The following is a 21,979-nucleotide window of genomic DNA, read 5'->3' as shown; positions in this document are numbered from 1 at the left end:
CATTAGTACAGGTTCAACATCTAAATATAGCAATAAGCAACAGAAAGGTGACCAGTCAACCTTTGCAAAGAGCATTCCACTATACGGCACCACACGCCACTGCGTTTTCAGTAACTTTTTAACTGTTTGGGCTAGAAGTTTTTTTTGTTGTTAAAATCTTCAGATTATGCATCTAATGATGGATTATGAGGCAAATGAGGCAAATCCATAATTGTGTGAAAATGCCGTTACCGCACATATTGACTTTCTCAAAAAACAAGTCATAACACTTTTACAAAATTTCTGTAACTTATATTGCACAACTGCTCGCTAAGCTAAAATCTACAACCCCAAAAACTATTATGAATCACATAGGTGAAACCTAATGCATTTACCAATGCTTGGTGTGTGTGCCAGAGGCAAGTTAGATCGGTCAGGCACAACTAGATATACCTGGGTCACTTGTGTAAACTATTTTAGATTTTTGGAGAAGCAGAGCCTTTGACACTTCTTTTTGAGCAAGAATATAAAGGATATCCCATTGCGTTTGTAAGTACTCATTCACATGCAGGCCTACCATCTTGGCCACTTCAGCCTTAATGTAAAGAGATGTTTTTCTGGCATCCCATTAGTCTTGCTGCTGGTTGCCAACAGTGTCAATTTTGTGGGTGAAGTCTCTACTTTTTAAAATTTTCTGTGCTTGGTGATTGTTCCCAAATACTTTCGATTTAGAAGACAACCATACATAAGATCAGGTCAGCATTTCTGTAATTTTACCATCTGTAACAGTAATCCATTGGCATCAACCCCAGCTCATAGTCTTTTAGCGTACCAGGGTGTGGCTGGCAGTATACCTGCGAGATGAGGTAGACTTGTAGGTTTTGGATAGGAGGGTAAAACAGGATCAGTCATAGTGAAGGACTTTGCTGTTTGGCTCTGGCACTGTTATGCTTTTTTAAAAAAAACAAAAAAACGTTATTTCCATTTTGATAAATTTAACAATTAGGCAGTATAGAACAACACTTCCAGCACAAAAAGATAGCGTTGGTTAGATATAGCAGCATTTCAAGAACATGGTTAATATGGCATAGGCATAGGTGAACAACACGGGGTGGTCACAAGCATAGAACTGCAGATACCGGCGTGTTATGCTTCTTACCAGCATATAGGTGCATTTTCAGGTCCTAGTACAAATTGGCAGCAGTTGCGAGTAGGAGAGGATACAAGATGTAAGAGCACAAGAAATATATATTTTCTTAACAAACATAGCAATGATATATTGATAGAATCCTCCTTCCTATTTTGTCACAAGGTTGTGCGCAAGAAATATATGCTGTCCTGCTTCCGCCACATACTGCACCACTCTGCTGCTGCTGTCACTGAGCTGCTGATGCAAGACCCCAGAATTTGTGCTCACTTTCTCGGGACCCTGCTTGGTAAGAGATAACTTTGGAACATAACATGAATTACGTAAGAAAATTTCACATATTTTCTCAACTGTTTTTTGCTTGAGCTCTAAAGGAGAACCTTTAAAAAGAAAATATGTGTTGCATTGAGCAGTTTGTTAACCATCTAAATGTTATGCTGTTCACCTTCAAAGCCAGAAGTTGGGTAATGGAACTGCACTGAGGTGCCCTAAAATGATAGCGTTTATCTTTAACGGTATAAGAACTGAATCCAGATTTTTAAAAATCCAAGTTTAATTGTTAGCGAATTACATTTTTAAATATTATTCTTCACAGTGTAATGTTGTATTACTTGCATGCTGCAAAACACGTTTTACATTCAGTTTTGGAGAGTTGAAGGGATTGAAGAGATATACGAAGTCAAAGTCAAAAAATTTATATAGCGCGCTACATATCCAGAGGGTCTCAAGGCGCTTGAGGAAGGGTGGGGAATTACTTGTCGAATATCCAAGTTTTAAGTTGCTTTCTGAATGCTAGGTGGTTCTGAGTGAGGCGAAGGTGAGTGGGAAGTGAGTTCCAGGTTTTGGCTGCCAGGTAGGAGAAGGATCGTCCTCCCATGGTGGTTTTGTTGATGCGAGGTACAACAGCCAGGGCTTGGTTGGAGGAGCGTAGCTGGCGGGAGGGGGTGTAGAAGGAAAGTCGTGAGTTGAGGCATTTGGGTCCAAGTTCGTAAAGTTCTTTGTGTGCGTGGGTTAGGAGGCGGAATGTTATCCTCTTATTGACGGGGAGCCAGTGGAGGTTTTTCAGGTGACTAGAGATGTGGTCTTTACGCGGGATGTCTAGTATGAGTCTGGCTGATGCGTTTTGGATGCGTTGGAGTTTTTCCGAAGTTTTGCGGTGGTACCGGCGTATAGGGTGTTACCTTAGTCCAGGCGGCTCGTGACCAGTGCGTGGGTGACCGTTTTTGTAGTTTCGGTGGGGATCCAGCGAAATGTTTTTTTGAGCATGCGAAGAATGTTGAAGCAAGATGATGAAACGGCGTTGACTTGTCTGTTCATCGAGAGTGAGGAGTCTAAGATGACGCCCAGGTTCCGTGCGTGGTCCGTCGGGATGGGTGCTTTTCCAAGGGCCTCTGGCCACCAGGAGTCATCCCAGGCTGAGGGGGAGGTACCTAAGATAAGGACTTCTGTTTTGTCTGAGTTCAGTTTCAGACGGCTGTGCTTCATCCACTCGGCTACTTCTTTCATTCCTTCATGTTGGTTTGTTTTGGCGGTGTTCGGGTCTTTGGTGAGTGAGAGGGTCAGTTGAGTGTCATCAGCGTAGGAGATGATGTTGAGGTTGTGTTGGCGTGCGATGGTCGCGAGGGGGCTCATGTATACGTTGAAGAGGGTGGGGCTGAGTGAAGATCCTTGTGGCACGCCGCAAATGACTTCAGTGGCCTCTGATTTGAATGGTGGAAGGCGGACTCTCTGAGTTCTTCCGGTGAGGAACAAGGTGATACATTCCAGAGCTTTTCCTTGGATTCCGATGTTTCTGAGGCGTTGTAACAGGGTGCTATGGCAGACTGTGTCGAAGGCTGCGGAGAGGTCAAGGAGGATGAGGGCGACTGTGTCTCCATTGTCCAGTAGAGTTCGAATGTCATCTGTAGCTGCGATGAGTGCGGTCTCAGTGCTGTGTTTTGCTCGGAAGCCGGACTGTGAGGACTCGAGGGATTTGTTGGTTTCGAGGAAGGCGGCGAGTTGGTTGTTGACAGCTTTCTCGATGACTTTGGCCGGGAATGGAAGGAGCGAGATGGGGCGGTAGTTTTTGAGTTCAGTGGGGTCAGCTGTGGGTTTTTTCAGAAAGGCGCTGAGTTTGGCGTGTTTCCAGCTTTCCGGGAAGGTGGCGGAGTTGAGGGAGCAGTTGATGACGTCTCGGAGGTGTGGTGCTATGATGGAGTCTGCTTTGTTGAAGATGTGGTGAGGGCATGGGTCTGTTGGGGATCCTGAGTGGATGGAGTTCATCAGGCGGATGGTGTCCTCAGTGGAGATTGGGTTCCAGTCATTAAGGATGTTCAAGGGGGGTGAAGGTACGGCAGAAGGTTGGGTGGGTTGGTCTCCGGGTTGGTTGTCGAAGCTGTTGTGGATGTCTGCGATTTTGTCGTGGAAGAACGAAGCTAGGGAGTTGCAAAGGGTTTGAGAGAGAGTGATGTCGTTGGAGTTGGCAGTAGGGTTGGTAAACTCTTTGACGATGTTGAATAATTCCTTGCTGTTGTGGGCGTTGTTGTCTAGTCGGTCTTAGAATGCGGCTTTCTTGGCAGTCCGGATCAGTTGGTGGTGTATGCGGGTGGCGTTTTTGAAGGCGTCCCTGGTGCTGGTGTTTGGGTCTTTTTTCCAGGCCTTCTCAAGGGAGCGACAGAATTTCTTGGATTTCTTAAGATCATCGTTGAACCAGGGGGCGTTTTTGCTGCCTAGTTTGATTTGACGTTTTTTCAAAGGTGCTAGGTTGTTGGCGCTGTTGGTTAGCCATTGAGTGAGGTTAATGGCTGCTTGGTTGGGGTTCGAAGAGTGGGCAGGGGGGTTTTGAAGAAGCGATGAGGAGATCTGGTCGATGGTGATTTTGTTCCAGTATCTTCGCAGAGTAGGTTGAGGGTGGTTGTGGGTTGTGGTCTTTTTGTAGACAAAGTGAACGCAGCTGTGGTCCGTTCAATGGAGAACTGTGGTGTGACTGAAGGAGATATGTTTGCTGGAGGTGAAGATGGGGTCGAGTGTGTGACCTGCGTAGTGAGTGGGGGTATTAACAAGTTGTTTGAGTCCGAGGTTGGCAAGATTGTCCAGAAGGGTGGTGGCGTTGCTGTCGTTGCTCTTTTCTAGGTGGAAGTTGAGGTCTCCCAATAGAATGTAGTCCTCGGAGGGGAGGGCGTGTGGGGTGATAAAGTCAGTGATGTCTTCACTGAATTGTGCACGGGGTCCTGGAGGTCGGTAGAGGAGGGTGCCTCTGAGTGTGGTCTTGGGGTCGGTGTGGATCTGGAAGTGAAGGTGTTCGGCGCTAGCGAGGTTGACGTCTGAGCTGGTTGAGATACGGATGGAGTTCTTATGAACGATGGCGATGCCTCCTCCTGTTTGCTTGGTGCGGTCCTTACGGATGATCTTGTAGCCTTCCGGGATGGCAATAGTGATGTCTGGGGCGGAGGAGGCGTTCATCCATGTTTCTGTTAGGAAGGCGGCGTCCGGAGAGATGGTGTCTAGTAAATTCCAAAGGTCGATGGCGTGTCTGTGGACCGAGCGGGTGTTGAGCAGGATGCATTTTAGGTGGTTGGTGTCAGATCTCTGTTTGGTGTTAGTGGATGAGGAGTTGGTCTTGGTGCCATCATACTTGCAGGAGTTGCATGTGAAGGGTCCATGGGTGTGTCCAGGAGCGGCTTGGGCACAGTTAGGGAGACGGCCGGGGTTTAGGGCTAAGAGGGTGGGGGCGTCGTATGTGATGCGGGTGGGGTGGGTGGGACTGGGGACAGGGGGTCTGGCGCTGGGCGCGGGCTTGGCGCTGACGGGCGTAGACGGGCTTACCTTTGGCGCACCTTTGGCGCGGCCGCAGCGCGTGGACGCTGCGCGTTGGGGCATCAGTCATAAATGGAGAGAGGAGGGGGCGGAGCGAGGGAGGGGCCGCAGGCGGGCTGGCAGGCACAACAACAAACAAAATGGCCGGAAGTCCTAAACACAAACACTACCAGATCGGCAATCAGGGAAATGAAACATGCAAGTGGGCAGAGGCACAGCTGAACTTACAAGCGGGCAGAGACAACAATAATCACAAGCGCAGCACGCAATTTGCTTTGTAACTCGCACAGCTCAAATGAAAATATAAATTAATAAAAATCACTCGCGTGATGTGGGCACGAGAATGCTAGTAAGCGTCACCAAAATGCAGAGCACAAATGCTGAGGGTGCAATAAACAAGCTAGCGCTACGATACCCAGAGTTCAGGGAGCCTGGGGGAGCGACCGGAGCTGCACGAGTCAGGCTATTTAACAGTATTTGAATCAAAAACCATAAAGGTAACTCAAAAAATCAGATCTTGCTTTTTTCATTTGGGCTTGAAAAACAATGATATGGTTTGAAAGACCCATTGACTTTTTCCGTGCAATCGATCTTTTTTGTTTAACACAAACTTTATTGAATTTCTGAAGGCATTGCATTACCGCAATCATGTCAAACAGGAACATATACAGTAGCATTAATCTCTTAAATGATATTCTCGTCTATGCGTACATCACAAGTGTAAGTTAAGGCAACGAACATTGTGTTCCCCAAAAGTAGGTGGTGATAACCAATATTCAAATATAACAATCCCCTCCCCCTCCCCAATAACATTACATTCATCCAATCATACGTGGCATGTACAGCACATTAGGTAGCAAGTAGGTCGGTTAGTGAACATGCCACGTCGTTCAGCAGTTAACAAGAACAGTCTTGGGCACTATGGCTCCATAATCACAGTACATATTTGAAGGGCCTGCCGGCATGTCTTTGGGCCGCTTGGGTTCGGGAGGGGCCGTTACTGGTTCCACTCTGGCAGCTCTGACCTCCGCACCAGTCTGGCCCCTTGGATTCGAAGATGGATCCAGACTGGCACGGGTCATACCATCGTGACCTTCCCTGGCGTCAGCCCCATTGCCGGCGATCCTGGTGCCATCCCCATTCTGATCCCGGATTCCAACACAGAACCAGAGTAGTGTCGTTTGAGTCTATCGCCAACTGGAGCCATGCCTTCCAGGCCAGAGCTTGAGCCCAATTCAAATAGTGTTATATTTCATATCGGTACCCTAATATAGGTCCAGGGAAAATCGTACACTTTTCCTACATCAGCTCCCTTTATTTCATATGAACAAGCCTTATAAGGACATAACTCCAAATAATGACAGAATGCCTTACAAGGACATCACGCCTTATAAGGTCTGCAGCCTTTTATGGACCAAACCTTTCACCTAGTTCATGACAAGGGTGGGTTCTGCCCGATCGATATTGCTAAGAGGTCATCCTTAGCACATATGAATAATGTATGAGTACACTCTCCAGGAGGTCCACTTCACCTCTCCTAACGACGCACAAGGTTTAATCCCCAACGTCATCCTCATACTGAACAATGGGTAACACACGTACATAGACTGTATAAATACAGCACCTCTTGCTATCAGTAAGCAGGAGGGAACCGAGACTTCAAGGCCGACACACTGACCAGAGATGCTGCAGCTCCGACATGGCATCGCTCCAGCTGGCAGTGGTCTGACGATCCCTTGCAGGGTGTCCAGCTCAAGTCCAGGACGAAGTCCCACACTCTCACTATTCAGGTATGGGGGTTTGACTAAAGCCTAGCGGGATTCTTGGCTCTTAGGCTCTTAGGCTTAGGCTCTTTACCACCTACTCACATGCTAGGTACATTTAGGTACATCTAGTCCGGCATCTTAGGAGTACGCACTTTATTTTATAAATGCATTCTACATGTATAGGTTCATAACTGTTGAAAAATGGTAGAACAATAGTATTTCTTCTTGTTCACTGTGCTGCTGGTTCTATATCTCTGTTACTGTGTTAAAGTCGTAACCGTGCACTTATTCTACATGAGAAGAACTATGGTACAATAAATTCTTATTGTAAACAAGCTCAAATGTTTCTTCTCTGTATCTCTCTGAGAGCAAAAACAACCAAGCACGAGTGACTGGGTGAAAAGTAATATATTGATTCCACAAGTCTGAGATTATTGTGTTCTAAAGTTGTAAAAACTAATCTCTCTGATAACAAGAGATTCTAGTGGCACTCAGAGCTAGCTAATGTGGACCATAGGCTAATATATGCGGGGAGTGTACAGAGTCAGTCTGCCACCAGACCCACAGTATATGTTATCCATAATCGAAGTAGGTCCTGGATGACAGGGTGCTTTTTGGGACTATACTACATGGCGTCCAACGTGGTCTAATATTGCCCAGCATGGCATAGACATGTCGCACTTACTCAACAATAGAATCTGAGTATCTCAGTTGTGCTTATTCTCAGAGACCCTACTTACAAAACCCAGAGACGTCTGGAGTAGGTGGGAAAAAACTCTGCCACAGCTGAGTAGGAGATATCCTATATATTGGTTGTTGGTTAATCAAGATTCAAAGGACAATTCCCCAAATTGTGCATAAAACCTTTGCATAAAACCTTTCATAACCTTCCTTGGAAAGTTAGCCTGCGTTTTAAAACACAGTGGTTGAACAAGGGTAAGATTTAAACCATCTAGCCCAGGGACTTAATAGGTCTGGTGAGGTAGATGCAGATGCAATATATATTGCACCCAAGGTAAGACAAAAACTTACATTCAAACTACTCAAACATGGGTTACCACCCAGAGGAGGTGTAGTAATATTCGTGATAGAGGCATACGAAGATTTCAAAACAGAGGTATTTTACTCATGGGTTATATTACCAGAAGCAGATGCTGTAACAAAAACTTTTCATTATTACATACATGAAGAAGTTCCAGAGGCTTACACCCCATTTGAGGAGACTGAGATTCTGCTTCCTTTCCAGGAACATATTTTCTGGTTTAATGGCGCCGTACCGCACATGAAAACAAGAGCAAGGCTTGGTCCTTTAGGAAGACCAGGAGCAACATGGCCTATATTAGCGACCTATGCACCACATCCAGACATTGACACAATGCCAGGTGATGTACTACATGTTCAACTCAAAGAGTTGATAAATATCTACAGAAACATGACACATTTTGTCTTAAGGACACTTGCAGTCCATCCTACAGTAATTACAACTACTACAGCTCCTACACAGAGCTCAGGTACTACAATTACTCCACAAACATTACACGTGGTAATGGGCAAAGTGCCCACAAAACGTGAACAAATTCCTTTCTGGGTAGCGCAAAAAATCACCCAGTTAGCGTTTTTTCCAAATACAACACCATTTGAAAAACACAATGTTAACAATCTGTTTGCCTATGGGGATAACACCACAGTTAGAGGATTGCACCTCTTTGGGTACAGTCTTTGCTGCCATATATACCGGTCCCAGGATGCTTGTTTATGGTCAAGGGAAGACATGGCTTGGCAGTTCGGGCTGGACTGTTCCCATGAGGCATAGGGTCAGACTGATTTGCATATGGCCATGTCTGAACTGGGGAGGCAGAGTGAGCTAAAGAATGGTGATGGATTAAACCCAGATCAGTTGACTGGGGGTGAGTGTTTGATTTGCTCAAACGCTCCGTCCATCATCCCCTTTTGTTTCGCTTTGTTCGCCCTAAGTTGGCAGGGTATGCTCAGACGTGAGTCCCTTGCTCACTTTGCCACTGGATTCTAGATAGCCTGGCTGATGAGAATTATGAATCTGAAACCGGTCCCAGGATGCTTGTTTCCGGTCCAGGGAAGACATGGCTTGGCAGTTCGGGCTTGACTGTTCCCATGAGGCACAGGGTCAGACTGATTTGCATATGGCCATGTCTGAACTGGGGTGGCAGAGTGAGCTAAAGAATGGTGATGGATTAAACCCAGATCAGTTGACTAGGGTTGAGTGTTTGATTTGCTCAAACGCTCTGTCCATCATCCCCTTTTGTTTCGCCATATATACCAGAACATATGGTATTCCTTCATTTTCAGCAATACCAGATGTATTAAGACAAATACAAAACAACTATGCAGCAGAACCTGCCCTAAACTTAGGGATGAATACTAGCTAACAAAAAAGGGGAAGCAGCATTGCTGGCTATCCGCCAACGCCTAATGGATGTCGGCCCTTTAATTCAGGAGGCTGAACTACCCAAAATAATTGAAACTGCATACACAGAACTAGGCAGGGATAGTTTGGGGGGAAAAGCTTTAAAACCTCAACTACAGGGCAGTCCAAAAAAGGACACTGCTAAACAAACACCTACTTCATCTAAAAAGAAGTGGGATAAAAAAGAAAACTCTAATGATAAGAGATCTGAATCCCGAGGTAGGTCTCCTCAGCAGGAGCCCTCTGAAAAGAGGAATAACCTCAGGAATAGGGATAATATTAGAAAACCTGACAGGTATCAGGATACTGATACACGTTCCTCTCGTTTCTTTCAGGGCTCGAAGAAAGGCTCCAAAAGAGAAGGACGGTCAGAACACAGAAAGGAGCGCACACAGTTCTGAGACAAGCAGCGCGCTTAAGAATTTACTTCTAAAAAAGAAGATAAGCAAAATCCAAAACCTCAATTTAAGAAAAACAAAGTTGCTGGTCTGAAAATCAGACATGCCCAGAATTCTGAGGACACTACTTCTGAACGAGGAATGGGCTCTGACGATGCTAGACAGTGCGGAAGAAGTAACAATAGCTCCCCTGAACCTGAAGGAATTTCTAGTGACAGTGGAGTTGAATGATTACATCACAGTGGAGACACCAGACACCAGAATGAACGTCCCACATAGGTTATATGAAGTAACACTCCGGCTGGAGGGGGACAAGCCCATGAAAGTAAATGCTCTTTTTTGGAAGAACTTATTATCTGGTTATCAAATCCTGTTAGCAGAACAAGATTGGCCGCCTGCCTTCGTTATGAAGTGCCCCAGGGGAGAAAGTATAATTTTTCCTGCATTTTCCAACTATGTTCCCATTCCCTTAAAAACATGCTTATGCAAAGGAGTGGGCAGTAACCCAAGCTCCAGCACTGTACAAAAATCACGCAAGGTTGGATGAGAACTCAACATACCACATGATCTCGTTAAAAGTTTCACCTAATGCTCAGTGGCAATATCCTGTAAAGCAAGAAGCTAAAAAAATCGGTCAGGGAGATCTTAGATCAACTTGAATACCAGGGGGTAATTGAAAAATGTACCTCTCCAATAAACAATCCTTTGTTTCCTGTTGCTAAACCCGACAATACATATCGTCTAGTTCTATTTTACAGACAGCAAAGACATTTGCTGTCCAAAATGTACATAGTGCCGCATTGATGAATAACAGTGTGCGCAAAAAATACAAAACCACTCATTTTTTTTTTTTTTGGAAAACCTTTATTTACGACACAGTAGTACACAGCTATTCAGCCATACATCCCGGAGGCTAGGCAGCAAGTCGTTATGCAGCATGAGTGGTGCACACAGAATACAGTACAGAAGCATGTGAGGTTTATTTTATTTTATGAAAAAGAGAAAAAACAGTGCAATAAAGGAAAGGCACCTACAACGGTGCAAGAAGGCAAGGCAAAGGAACGTGAATGAAGCATCGCCCACACCATGGGAAGGATGGGCCTATCTGCAGAAGAAATGTGAACAGATCGTATGTATGGATAACGGGGGAGGAAGGGAAACAGGACATTGTGTATCAATAATTCAGCCCGTGTCAAGAACTAAGGGGAAAGTCGCTCCTCCGAGGGCGCTGTGTCCGGCGGGAGGCAGATGTCACCCCTATACTCATTCCAGGGCCCCCAGATCTTGTTCCATTTCCTGGGCCTACCTCTGGCAACATACACCGGTTTCTCCCGGAACATGCACCAGTCCATGTTAGCCTTCCACGTCTCTACTGTGGGGGGCAAAGCCGCTCCCCATTTGTGTGCAATGTCCCTTTCTGCAACCATGTTGTCTAGAGTGACCCATTGAGTCTGTGAACTGGTATAATCCGTGGGGCCCCACACATTTAATAGACCGCGCCGGGCTTCGCCAACACGTCAACTCCAGTCACTTCACCCATCACTACGTGTATACGCCTCCAATATGCAGCCACCGCCCTACATTCCCATATAATGTGCATGAAGGTCGCTAGGGAACCACACCCCCGTAGACAGAGACCATCCACAGAGTGGCCCATGTGGATCAGTCGGGGGCCAGTGACATAAACCCTATGTAGGATTTTCAACTGTACTAGCCTCAGTCTGGCCGGAATCGCCACCTCTTTAGGAGACGAGACCGCACACTGCCAGTCCTCGTCGTCCAGTTCAATTCCATCACGGGTCCACTGATCTCGCACCCCCAGAAGAAGGTCCGTACGGACGTTATTCAGTTTCTTGTAGGTCAGTGAGATGGCGCTGTCGGGCATGTACCCGTCCAGCAACCTGTCCTCCAACGGGGAAGATTCAAGGATCTTTCCACCCTCCGGCATAACCGCCCGAAGGCCGTGTTTTAACTGGGCGTATCTGAAGAACTCCCTTTCCCCCAACTGAAACTCTCTCTGCAGCACTTCAAAGGGCTTGACCTGTCCCTTAGCAATCACATCTTCCACCCTAGAAATGCCTATCAAGTCCCAGCGGTCAAACCCCTTGGTATGCCACAATTTGCTCAACAGATCGGAGTCATAGAGTGGAGTCGCCATCGTGAATCTGCCTTTCCACCCCAGTGCCTTCGTCACCGCTCTCCAGATGTGGACCGATGTCTTAGTGGGACCTGTCATTCTTCCATCCAGAGACCTCGAGTACAGAGCCATGTAATGTTTCCCATCACCCAGGAGCCACCGGTCCATGGCAAAGCCCGGATTTATGGCCGGACCATAGAAGCCGTGATTAAGGGCAGTCAGCTGAGACGCCCAGTAATACCTACGGATGTCAGGCAACGCAATCCCTCCGTCATACCTCGGAAGGGTCAGTTTAGTAATGGCAATGCGCGGCCTGCCATCCCAAAGCAGTGTCCGCTGTAGGCCCTCGACCTCTCTAAAATACCCAGACGGGACCAGATCCTGGGTGTTCTGAAGCACATATAGAAACCGGGGCAGCGACATCATCTTGAACAAGGCCGCTCGTCCAAGCAGGGAAAGCGGCAATTTCCGCCACCCCTCCACATCACGCCGAAGGCGCGCAAGAGGGGGAAGCAAATTGTTCTTATAACGTACTTGAAATGTAAATACCCAGGTATCTAAACCCCTGCCTTGCAATCTGTATGTTACAGCCCCGCGGGAGCCTCGGGACCTCACCCCTCAGGACATACAGGTGGGACTTCGACCAATTAATGACGAGGCCAGAATGTCTATCGAAGGTGCGCAGTACATCACATACAACAATAAGGGACATACACGGCAAGGTGAGGTACAGGAGAATGTCATCTGCGTACAGAGACACCCTATCCTCAAAGCCCGGGGACCACTTGATTCCGCTGATGTCCGGATGCCCTCTCAGCCACGCCGCCAGCGGTTCCAGTGCAAGTGCAAACAAAAGGGGCGACAGGGGGCATCCCTGCCTGGTACCCCTGCCGAGAGCAAATGAAGCCGATGCGCGGCCGTTAACCGCCACGTTGGCAAGCGGGCTGGCGTATAGGAGCTTGACCCATCCTATGAACCCCGGACCAAACCCAAACTTCTCCAGCACCGCCCACAAGTATGGCCACTCAAGGGAGTCAAAGGCCATCGTGGCATTTAAGGACGCCAAGATGGCCGGCTCTTGGAGGGTGCGGACCCTCGCGAGGGCGCCGTGAAGTCTTCTCAAATTGAGGGCGGTGTTACGATGTGGGATAAAGCCAGACTGGTCCGGGTGCACCAAGTCGCCAATCGCTCCAACCAGTCCGTTGGCGAGCAAGTTAGCCAAGATCTTGGGCTCAGCGTTCAGTAACGAGATAGGACGATAAGACCGACACAAATCTCTGGGCTTCCCTTCCTTGTGAATGACCACAATGGTGGCCAGCCTCTGGTCGGGGGGCAGTGTACCCGACTCCCGCGCCTCAAGAAACATAGCCCGCAAGGGCAAAGCAACGAGATCCGGTTTGATCTTATACAGCTCCACCGGCATGCCGTTGGGGCCAGGAGCCTTTCCAGAGCGCAGGGAACGTATCGCCAGAGCGATCTCGTCCACCGTGACGTCCTTATCCATGTCCTCTTTTTCAGTCTCCGACAGACAAGGTACCTCTATGTCTCGCAGCAAGACGCCAGAGTCTTCCTCCGACATCTCGAAGGCCGAGGCATAGAGGGACGCAAAATATTCAGCGAAGACCAGAGCAATAGCACTGGGGTCGGTGACAACCGTGCCATCCTCCCCCAGCACCTCCGGGACCACGCGGCTGGCTCTTTCCTTCTTATCAAGCCAGGCAATGAGCTTACCGGCCTTGTCCCCGACCTCATAGATCCGCCCCTGCTGCTCTCTACCCATGGCCTTCGCCGCCTCCGTGACAATAGCTCGGTACTCCGACCGTTTGAGTGAAAGAGCATGTAGGAGGCCTGGCGTCGGGCCGACCTCCAACTGAGAGTCTATCTCCGCTATGTCGGATTCGATTGTCACCACGTCCACGTCTCTGCGTCTCCGCCCCTCAGCTATTAAGGAGAACGCCTCCCCCCTCAGGACGGTCTTAAAGGCCTCCCACAAGGAGACAGCGGAGGTAACCGAGCCTGTGTTTTCGGAGAAGTATAGCTCCATGGCTTTGGCCAGGAGTCCACGAGTCTTGGCATCACGAAAGTACCACGGGTTAATCGGCGCCACCCTCTCAGCTACCCCAATATCAAAATCGAAGGACACCCAGACCGGGGAATGGTCCGAGATGCCCTTCGCCATCAGTCTGGCCTCTGAGACCGCCGATGCGTGGGCCGCTAATGTCAGGACATAATCAATTCTAGAGAGGCTACCGTGAGCCCCCGAATGAAAAGAGTATTGACGCTGGGTAGGATGCAGAAGTCTCCAGCAGTCAACAAGTCCCAAGGTGTCCAAAAAGTCGGGAAGCCAGGTCTGCGCACCTCGGAGGTCTCTGGATGGGTATCTATCTAACGTCCCTGAACCTACAGCATTGAAGTCGCCTCCCATAAGAAGCAGCCCCTCAGGAAGACCTAAAATGGCGCCCCCAAGGTCCTTGAAGGTGTCCGTCTGTAGCCCAGGGGGGACATAGATCAAAACTAAAGCCAGGGTACGCCCCTCCCACCTCCCCGTGACGGCGACGTAACGTCCTCGCTCATCGACCACTCTTGAGTCTATCTCCAAGGGGAGGGTCGAGCGCACCATAATCCCCACCCCCGGGACCCCGAGGAGAACCCCGAGTGTGCCACCATTTTGAAGCCCTTTCTGTTAAGTGTGTGGCACGTGTTTCCTACCAAATGCGTTTCCTGCAACCGTATCACATCAGGCACACACCTCTTGAACATTTGTAATACAATACCCCTCTTAATACGGTCCCTCAGCCCATTGACATTCCAGCTTAAAACGTTCAGTTTCCTACCTCCCATCATCAAAATTCACACCCATCCCACCCTCAGCGGGCACAGTCGCTACATGACCAGAATCAAACCACCAATTGCCTTGCCAAAAAGGGAACGAAGAGAAAAAGGGATCAAACCAAGAACAACAACAAGGAAACCGTCCACCCCCCACCCTGCACCCCTGCATTAGACTAAAAAGCCCACTCAACTCGCAGTGCGCCTGTCGCCCCTAGAAAAACTACTCTACGAAAAGCCCCCGAGGAGAAAGGCGATGACCCTATCCCCCCCCATCCTCCAAATAGAAAAACACAGGGAAAGCCCCCCATGAGTACAGGATTACCAAACTGAACTGCTTAAGATAGACCCACTGTCCAAAAAGTCCTGTAGCCATTCATCACTCCTGCCGGTCGTGACCGCCTGTAGCCTCTTCTGACCGCTCCTCGTTGTCTTCACGCCGCTGGGGTAAGTTGTCGAGCCAGTCCGCCGCCACCTCCAGCAAGTCAAAGAACAGAGCCCGGCCGCCATGTTCGATCCTCAGTTTTGCAGGAAACAGCATAGCATATTTCATGCCCATGTCCTGCAAGCGCCGTTTCACTCCCATGAAGCTTTGTCTCCGTCTCTGCACGGACTGAGTGAAGTCCGGAAAGAAGTTAATGGCAGCGTTCTGGAACTTCAAAGGACCACCGCTCCTTGAGGCCTGCAAAATGGAGTCACGGTCCCTAAAGTTGAACACTCGGGCGATGATGGGTCTCGGAGGGGCGCCCTCCTTCGGCCGGCCCCCAGGCATCCTATGCGCCCGTTCCACGGAGAAGAACTTACTAAGGGCCCGATGTAGGTAAACGCGATTTTCCGAATTCAAAATACCGAGGCGGGCCGAATCGGTATTCTGAAATCGGAAAACGAGATGTAGGGAAAAAAAAACGAATGAATACCGAATCGGTCGGCATCGGTAATGAGAATCGGTACGTTCCGAATCGGCTTGGTCCGAATCGGAAAGTACCGAATCGGCTAACAACGATTCGGAAATTACCGATTCGGCTACCACTGAATCGGATAGTCCCGAATCGGCGAATACCGATTCGGTAAAAGCCGATTCGGTAAAATCCGATTCGGCAATCATAGATTCGTAGCCATGAAAACACACCCATGGCGAAAAAGCCCATAGGAATGCATTGAAGGAACCGATTCGGCTTTTACCGAATCGGATAATACCGAATCGGATTTTACCGAATCGGATATTACCGAATCGGTAAAAGCCGATTCGGCAAAAGCCGATTCAGCCAATGAGGTGGCTCCCCCTCCCCCACCCAAACAGGGAGTGGCAACACTGGCAGGTGCAGCTAATTAAGAAGTTTCTGGAGAGCCAGCCTGAGCTCAACACTCACAGTTTGCAGCAGTGGGAGTAGGAGGTTGCCAACTGAACTGGAGAACATGGCAGAGCAGTCAGAAAGCCAGAAGTCCTCCCAGAAGAGGAAGCCGAAGTTCACCACCACCGAACTTCAGGTGCTGGTCGAGGAGGTGGTGAGGGTGCACCGCCAGCTGTTTGGCAAGCTGTCCCTCAACGTGCCAGACAGCACCAAGAGGAGAATCTGGGCCGACATCGCCCAGAAGGTGAATGCTGCGGGTGTCACCCCCAGGTCTGTAGAAGAACTGAAAAAGAGATTCTATGACATCCGCAGCCTCACTAAGAGGAAGATGGCTGAGATACAGAGGCAGGCTGGACTCACTGGAGGAGGCAACAACCCGGCGCCACCCCTCACCGAGCTGGAGGACCTGGTCTCCAGCACCATTGAGAGGGAGAGTGTCAGTGGAATCGGGACCCTGGACAGCTCTGCGAGAGCTAAAGCTACAGGTAAGAAGCATGCGCATCATGACACACCCTACCAGACACCTCCCCATTAGACACAATGCATAGGCAAACCCCAGCACAGTACTGTCACCAACATACAAGAGACAAGCATCATGGTACATGTAGTCAGCAGAAGTTAGCTAAATATGGCAGTGCAGAATCACAAGACAGGAAACAGTGTGACACAGTGTAAGGAGATGCAAGGACATGTGGAATGCTATAATTGTACTGACTGTAATACATCAGCACTCAGTTTACAAATGCTTCTTTGTACCTAGGGGCCCCATCAGGCGGAACAACAGTGGCATCAGAGGGAGCAGCACCGTCCGACACTGCAGTCGCAGGGCCGAGCACCAGCCAGGCTGGCCAGGAGGAGGAGGAGGAAGGAGACACCCCAGGGCTAGGTATGGAGGGAGTCCTGGTCATTGACTTCGATGCACTGCACTCCCCAGTAATGCCCAGCACACCCCCCTTGCAGTTCTCCCCAGAGAACTCCCCTACAAGGGACACCATTCCGCCTACACCAGCTCCTGCCACAACCGTGGCCTTGCCACCTGTTCAACCTGTCCTGGGAGCAGGGGCTCAGGGACCGGCCAGCTTCACACCCCCACCAGTGGCACCCCAGCCCACTCAGCAGGCCGGAAGCAGCAGTGCCCGGCGCCGTACCATCACCACCACTGCTGCACCAGCACGGGAGGGCAGTGTATTCCTGGGCCTGGAGGGACAGATGGTGAAAATTCAGAGGCAACAAGCAAGATCCACTATGGCCTGCCAACGCCAGCTCCTGCAGCACAACATGCAGATGGGAGAGTTGGTCAAGGGATTCCAGGCCGTCGTGGAATCGAACAAGGAGGTGGCAGCAGGGTTAGGCAGGCTGACCACTGCCATCACCCACTCATCAAGCAGACAGGAGGAGCATGAGCTGGTGCGCAGGCGGGATGCCCGGGTTTTGAACCGCGCCATGGGCTGCCTTGCAGCGGCGACGGCACAACTGTGCCATCGCAGCGCCAACCAGGAATCTGTCCTTAGTCAGCATACGGCTGAGCTTACTAGGGGGATGGCCCGGATCACCACTGCTATGGAGGCCATGATAATTTCAAACACCGCCTCCAATCCGGCCCTGGACCTGGGTGATGCTGGGGACAGCAGCAGCCGCAGCAGCCCGGCCAGCGCTGCGTCTGAGCCACGGAGGAGCACCAGGCGCTCCGCTGATGCTGCTGGGCATTCAGAGGGGGCTGAGGGACACCCCAGTGGGTTTGGCAAGCGGGCAAAGAAATAGCCTGGCAAGGGCGGGTGAGGCAACCAGATCCTTGGACTTTATTTTATTTACCATACTCCATTTTTTGTTGCACATCAGTGCTGTAACTGTGGTGCAACACTATTAAAATTTGTTTTTTCCAAGCAACATTTAGCTGTCTTTGCATCTGTACTCAGTCAGAAATAGTTCTCAGTGATCTCCTCACGTCTGTATCTGCCATCACTTGGCGTACACACCCCAGCTGGCTGTGTCAGTGGCACAGCTTCGTCGTCGTCATGGTCCTCGTAGTCAGACAACTCCACCTCAGTGCCCTTCTTCACCGCAAGGTTGTGTAACATTGCACATACAGCTATGATCTTGCAGCAGGTGATGGGGGTATACTGCCTTGCACCTCCACTCTTGTGCAGGCATCTGAATCTACTTTTCCAGATGCCAAAGGTCCGTTCGACAACATTCCTTGTGCGTATGTGGGCCCGGTTATACCTCCTTTGGCTGGGTGTGGAGGGGTTGAGGTAGGGGGTGAGTATGAATGAGCGGAGGGCATATGCACTGTCGCCTGGAAGAGAAAGGGGTCACATTAGACACATGCATACATGTATTCCACCTACCTACTATGTGTTATGGGGGTCTGATGATGTGTCTCACCTAGGAGGTATCCTTCTCCAAATTCGCCAGCCATCAGCCGTGCATATATGCCGCTCTTTTGGAAAATATAGGAGTCATGGGTACTCCCTGGAAATTTTGCTACCAGGTCTGTGATGGTGCACTTTGCATTGCAGATCACCTGCACGTTGATGGTGTGTGTAGACTTGCGATTGCGGTATATGTATTCGGTGTCCGCTGGTGGGCAAATCGGAATGTGCGTGCCATCTATGCAACCGATGATTTGGGGAAATTGTGCCATCTGGTAGAAGTCAGCTTTGGTTTGTAGCAGTTCTGCGTGGGTTGCAGGGAAAGAGATGTATTGGTCCATCCTGTGTATCATGGCGTCAAGGAATGTGTGGAAGAACCTTGACAGGCTGCTCTGGCTCACCCCTCCTGCTGCTGCTACACCACTTTGATAGCTGCCAGACGCTAGCAGGTGTAGGCTGCATAGCACCTGGATGTGCGCAGGGATGGCGTGTGCCCTTGGGGTGTGGTGGTCCAAGAATGGCTTGAGATCCCTGATGAGCTCAAGTATGGTGTCAGAGTCCAGCCTGTATCTCTGTAGTATCTCTGCCTCTGTGAGCATGAACAGGGTTATCCTCTGTCTGTAGACCTGTTCATTTCTTAGCCATTCCCTCTGTCCTTCCTGCTGTAGCCGTAGCCGCCTCGCAATGACATAGAAAGCTGCCATCCTGCAAGTTGCAATGCATTTTGGGACTGTTTATATGGGTTGGAGTTGGTTACCACCTGATTGCAATCCATGGTAAATACCGAGTGAATTCTACCGATTTTGAGCCGATTTCGGTGTTTCTGTGCCTCCCTACATCTCCCCAACTGTCGGAATCGGGGAATTTCCCGATCGGCGATTCATACGAATCGGCATGTTTTCCGATTCGGCTCATGTCCGAATCGGTCTTTCTACCGAATCGGTACATGGACCGAATCGGTGATTTTCCGATTCGGTGTCACTAACGAATCGGTACATGGACCGAATCGGTGATTTTCCGATTCGGTGTCACTAACGATTCGGTACATGGACGGAATCGGTGATTTTCCGATTCGGTGTCACTAACGATTCGGTACATGGACCGAATCGGTGATTTTCCGATTCGGTGTCACTAACGAATCGGTACATGGACCGAATCGGTCTTTGCATCCGAATCGGTGTTTTTCCGATTCGTTACATATCCGATTTTCGGTATGTACGTATCGGATTCTTTCCCATTCGGTACTCATTCCGATTCGGTTTTCACTCCGATTCTTTATGTTTTTCGTTCCCTACATCTCGATGGCTGTTTACCGATCGGTAAGGGCAAAAAATCGGTATTTTCGGCCGTTACCGATCGGTAACGCCCTACCTACATCGGGCCCTAAGTCCCTTAGGGGCTAGAAGGTTCTGGACCAAGTCCTCGACAAAGAGGTCCACAGCCGAATCCTCAGCCCCTTCCGGCACAACGATAATGCGTACGTTCTGCCGCCTGGCCCGACCCTCATAATCCTCAAGCCTCCTCGCAAAAAGGTCATTGGCCGACTTCAAGTTCCGGACCTCGGTTGCAGGTCCGAGACGTCGGTGGTGAGGCTCGAGGTCTTGATGTCTAGTGACTTGACTCGCTCATTTGTTTTGCCCAAGTCCGCTCTAATCAGGTTGACTTCAATTGCCAGAGTGTCTACCTTGTGCGCCATCACCTCGTGCTGCTGGTGCATCTCGGCCTTCATGCCTTCAATGGCGCCCATTATGTCGCGGACGTGGGGTCTTGAGCCTCAGGCGAGACTTCCCGGTGTAGGTCTTTGGGTCTCGCAGAGACACCAGGCGAGCCCTTCGGCTGAGCGTATCGCTCCATATTGTTGGACTGCGAGTACGTAGACTTTCTGCTGTTCCGAGGCTTTGATCTATCGGGGTCTCCTTTGCCAGTCATGGTTAGTCACCGGGCCACCTCTGCCGTCCACACACCCGGCCTCACCGGCCCACCAATGCTAGGGATTATCCCACCCCACACTCCGTCCGATACGCGCTCACTCCGCCACTACGCCAGCTCCGCTGTGGGCCGGAACAGCCAGTCGTGCGCCTCGTCACACCCGTCTGGCAGTGTCGCACCCGCCAGCCCCAGCCCGGGCCCTGGTCCAACTGCAGTCTGCGAACTTCTACACGGTGTAACTGCACCAAGGAACGTCGGATTTGAGATCGGACAACGGGTCCCGTGTCAGCGTCGGTTCACCGTTAATATTCCACAAACACAGATAAGGATATGTGACAGGATTAGTGCGCATGATCGGAGGGTCTTCGGAGCTCCGAGCTCACGCGGCCATCTTGGTTGCCCGCGAAGCTCCTCCCCTACAAAACCACTCTTGATATCTCAAATGGATTATCTGTACAAATATAGCGCCTGAAAGCAGGTATCTGACCGCCTTCAGTGCGTTGGGGTCCCAGCGACAATTCTGTTGTCTAGTACAAGGGTATAAAAAAAGCCCAGGTGTATTTTCAGCAAGAGTAACAGAGTTACTTCACAAATTTGATGAAGAAGCGTTGTCCTATGAGGATGATATTTATCTGACAGACGATGACTTTGCGAGGCACTTGACCACGGTAAGCACCATTATTATGGGATTTACCGCAGAGGGCTACAAGTTCAACTTTAAAAAGTCAAAAATCGCTCACCTCAATGTCCTATTTTTGGGATATGAGCTGTCAAGTGAAGGCAAAAGTCTGGCAGCTAACTTTTTAGGGAAGTTGCGCTGCTCCAGCCTTCAAAATCTTTTAAAAATTTACAATCAATATTAGGATTCCTAAATTTCGGCAGGACATACATTTTAGATTACACACAAAGGGTAAAACCTTTCTATGAATTAATGAAACCTGACTTTTCAGTCAAAAATTGGACACAAGAACCTACTAATATTCTTCATTTACTCCAGGAAGACATGATTGCTTCCAAACACTTACAAACGCGTAAACGTATGCCACTTAGTGATCCAAATCATAGCGGGTCAATGCTGGTACACTTATTTAACATTTGATGAAGGAGAAACAGTACCAATCGAATACAAATTACACCTGTACACAAATGCAGAAATGCGTTTCACTTCAACAGAAAAAATCCTGACAGCAGTTCAGACAGTGGTAGCGAGAGAAAGACCACTGGTTCAGGGGAAACGCATATTTGTCGTAGCTCCAGTACCAGATTTAGAAGCTGTTACAAAAACCAGCATCCCAATTGCGAAAGCGTTACATCCCAGATGGATACAATGGGCAAATTCACTAACTGCAACAGACGTTGAATACAGATTTGATCCCAGTTTAAAAACACAGGCATTCCTGCAATATGAACAAGAATATCCTCTACCTAATGAAATCTTGCCTCTTGAAAAATATGAATATATTACATACACTGACGGATCTGCGCAACCGGCCATTGGGAGTAAGCAACAATATTTTTTAGCGTGTGCAATCGTAAAAGGTTGCATGCATGATGGCAAGTTCCATCCCAGTTGCACAAAAACACAATCTCTAGGAGACTACACGGCTCAGTTGGCAGAACTAAAAGCACTGATACTGGCACTTGTAAATACGGATCACAAATTCCCCACACTAATCGTGTGTGATTCCTTTTACTGTGTACAGCCGTACAATGAGTACTTAAAACATTGGGAGCAGAACAGGTTTAAGGATGCAAAAGGTGGCACAATAAAGCACAAAATGCTACGGGAACAGGTAGCGGAATTGAAATCCAAAATACCAAGGACTCACGTG

General features: G+C 49.2%; 1 protein-coding gene across 1 annotated transcript in view; it reads left to right on the top strand.

Moving 5' to 3' along the window:
• Nucleotides 1-21,979, top strand: part of MEI1 (meiotic double-stranded break formation protein 1) — a 3,731,473-nt gene that overhangs the window by 39,278 nt on the left and 3,670,216 nt on the right. The window contains exon 2 of the mRNA XM_086963480.1: nt 1,292-1,415. Coding sequence (XP_086819606.1) covers nt 1,292-1,415 — 124 coding nt within the window. The remainder of the gene's footprint in view (nt 1-1,291; nt 1,416-21,979) is intronic.

This window comes from Lissotriton vulgaris, chromosome 1_1 (assembly GCF_964263255.1).
Source record: "Lissotriton vulgaris chromosome 1_1, aLisVul1.2, whole genome shotgun sequence".
Classification (NCBI taxonomy): Eukaryota; Metazoa; Chordata; class Amphibia; order Caudata; family Salamandridae; genus Lissotriton; species Lissotriton vulgaris.
The sequence above is the reverse complement of the archived record's forward strand: the minus strand, read 5'-3'. Positions and strand labels throughout refer to the sequence as shown.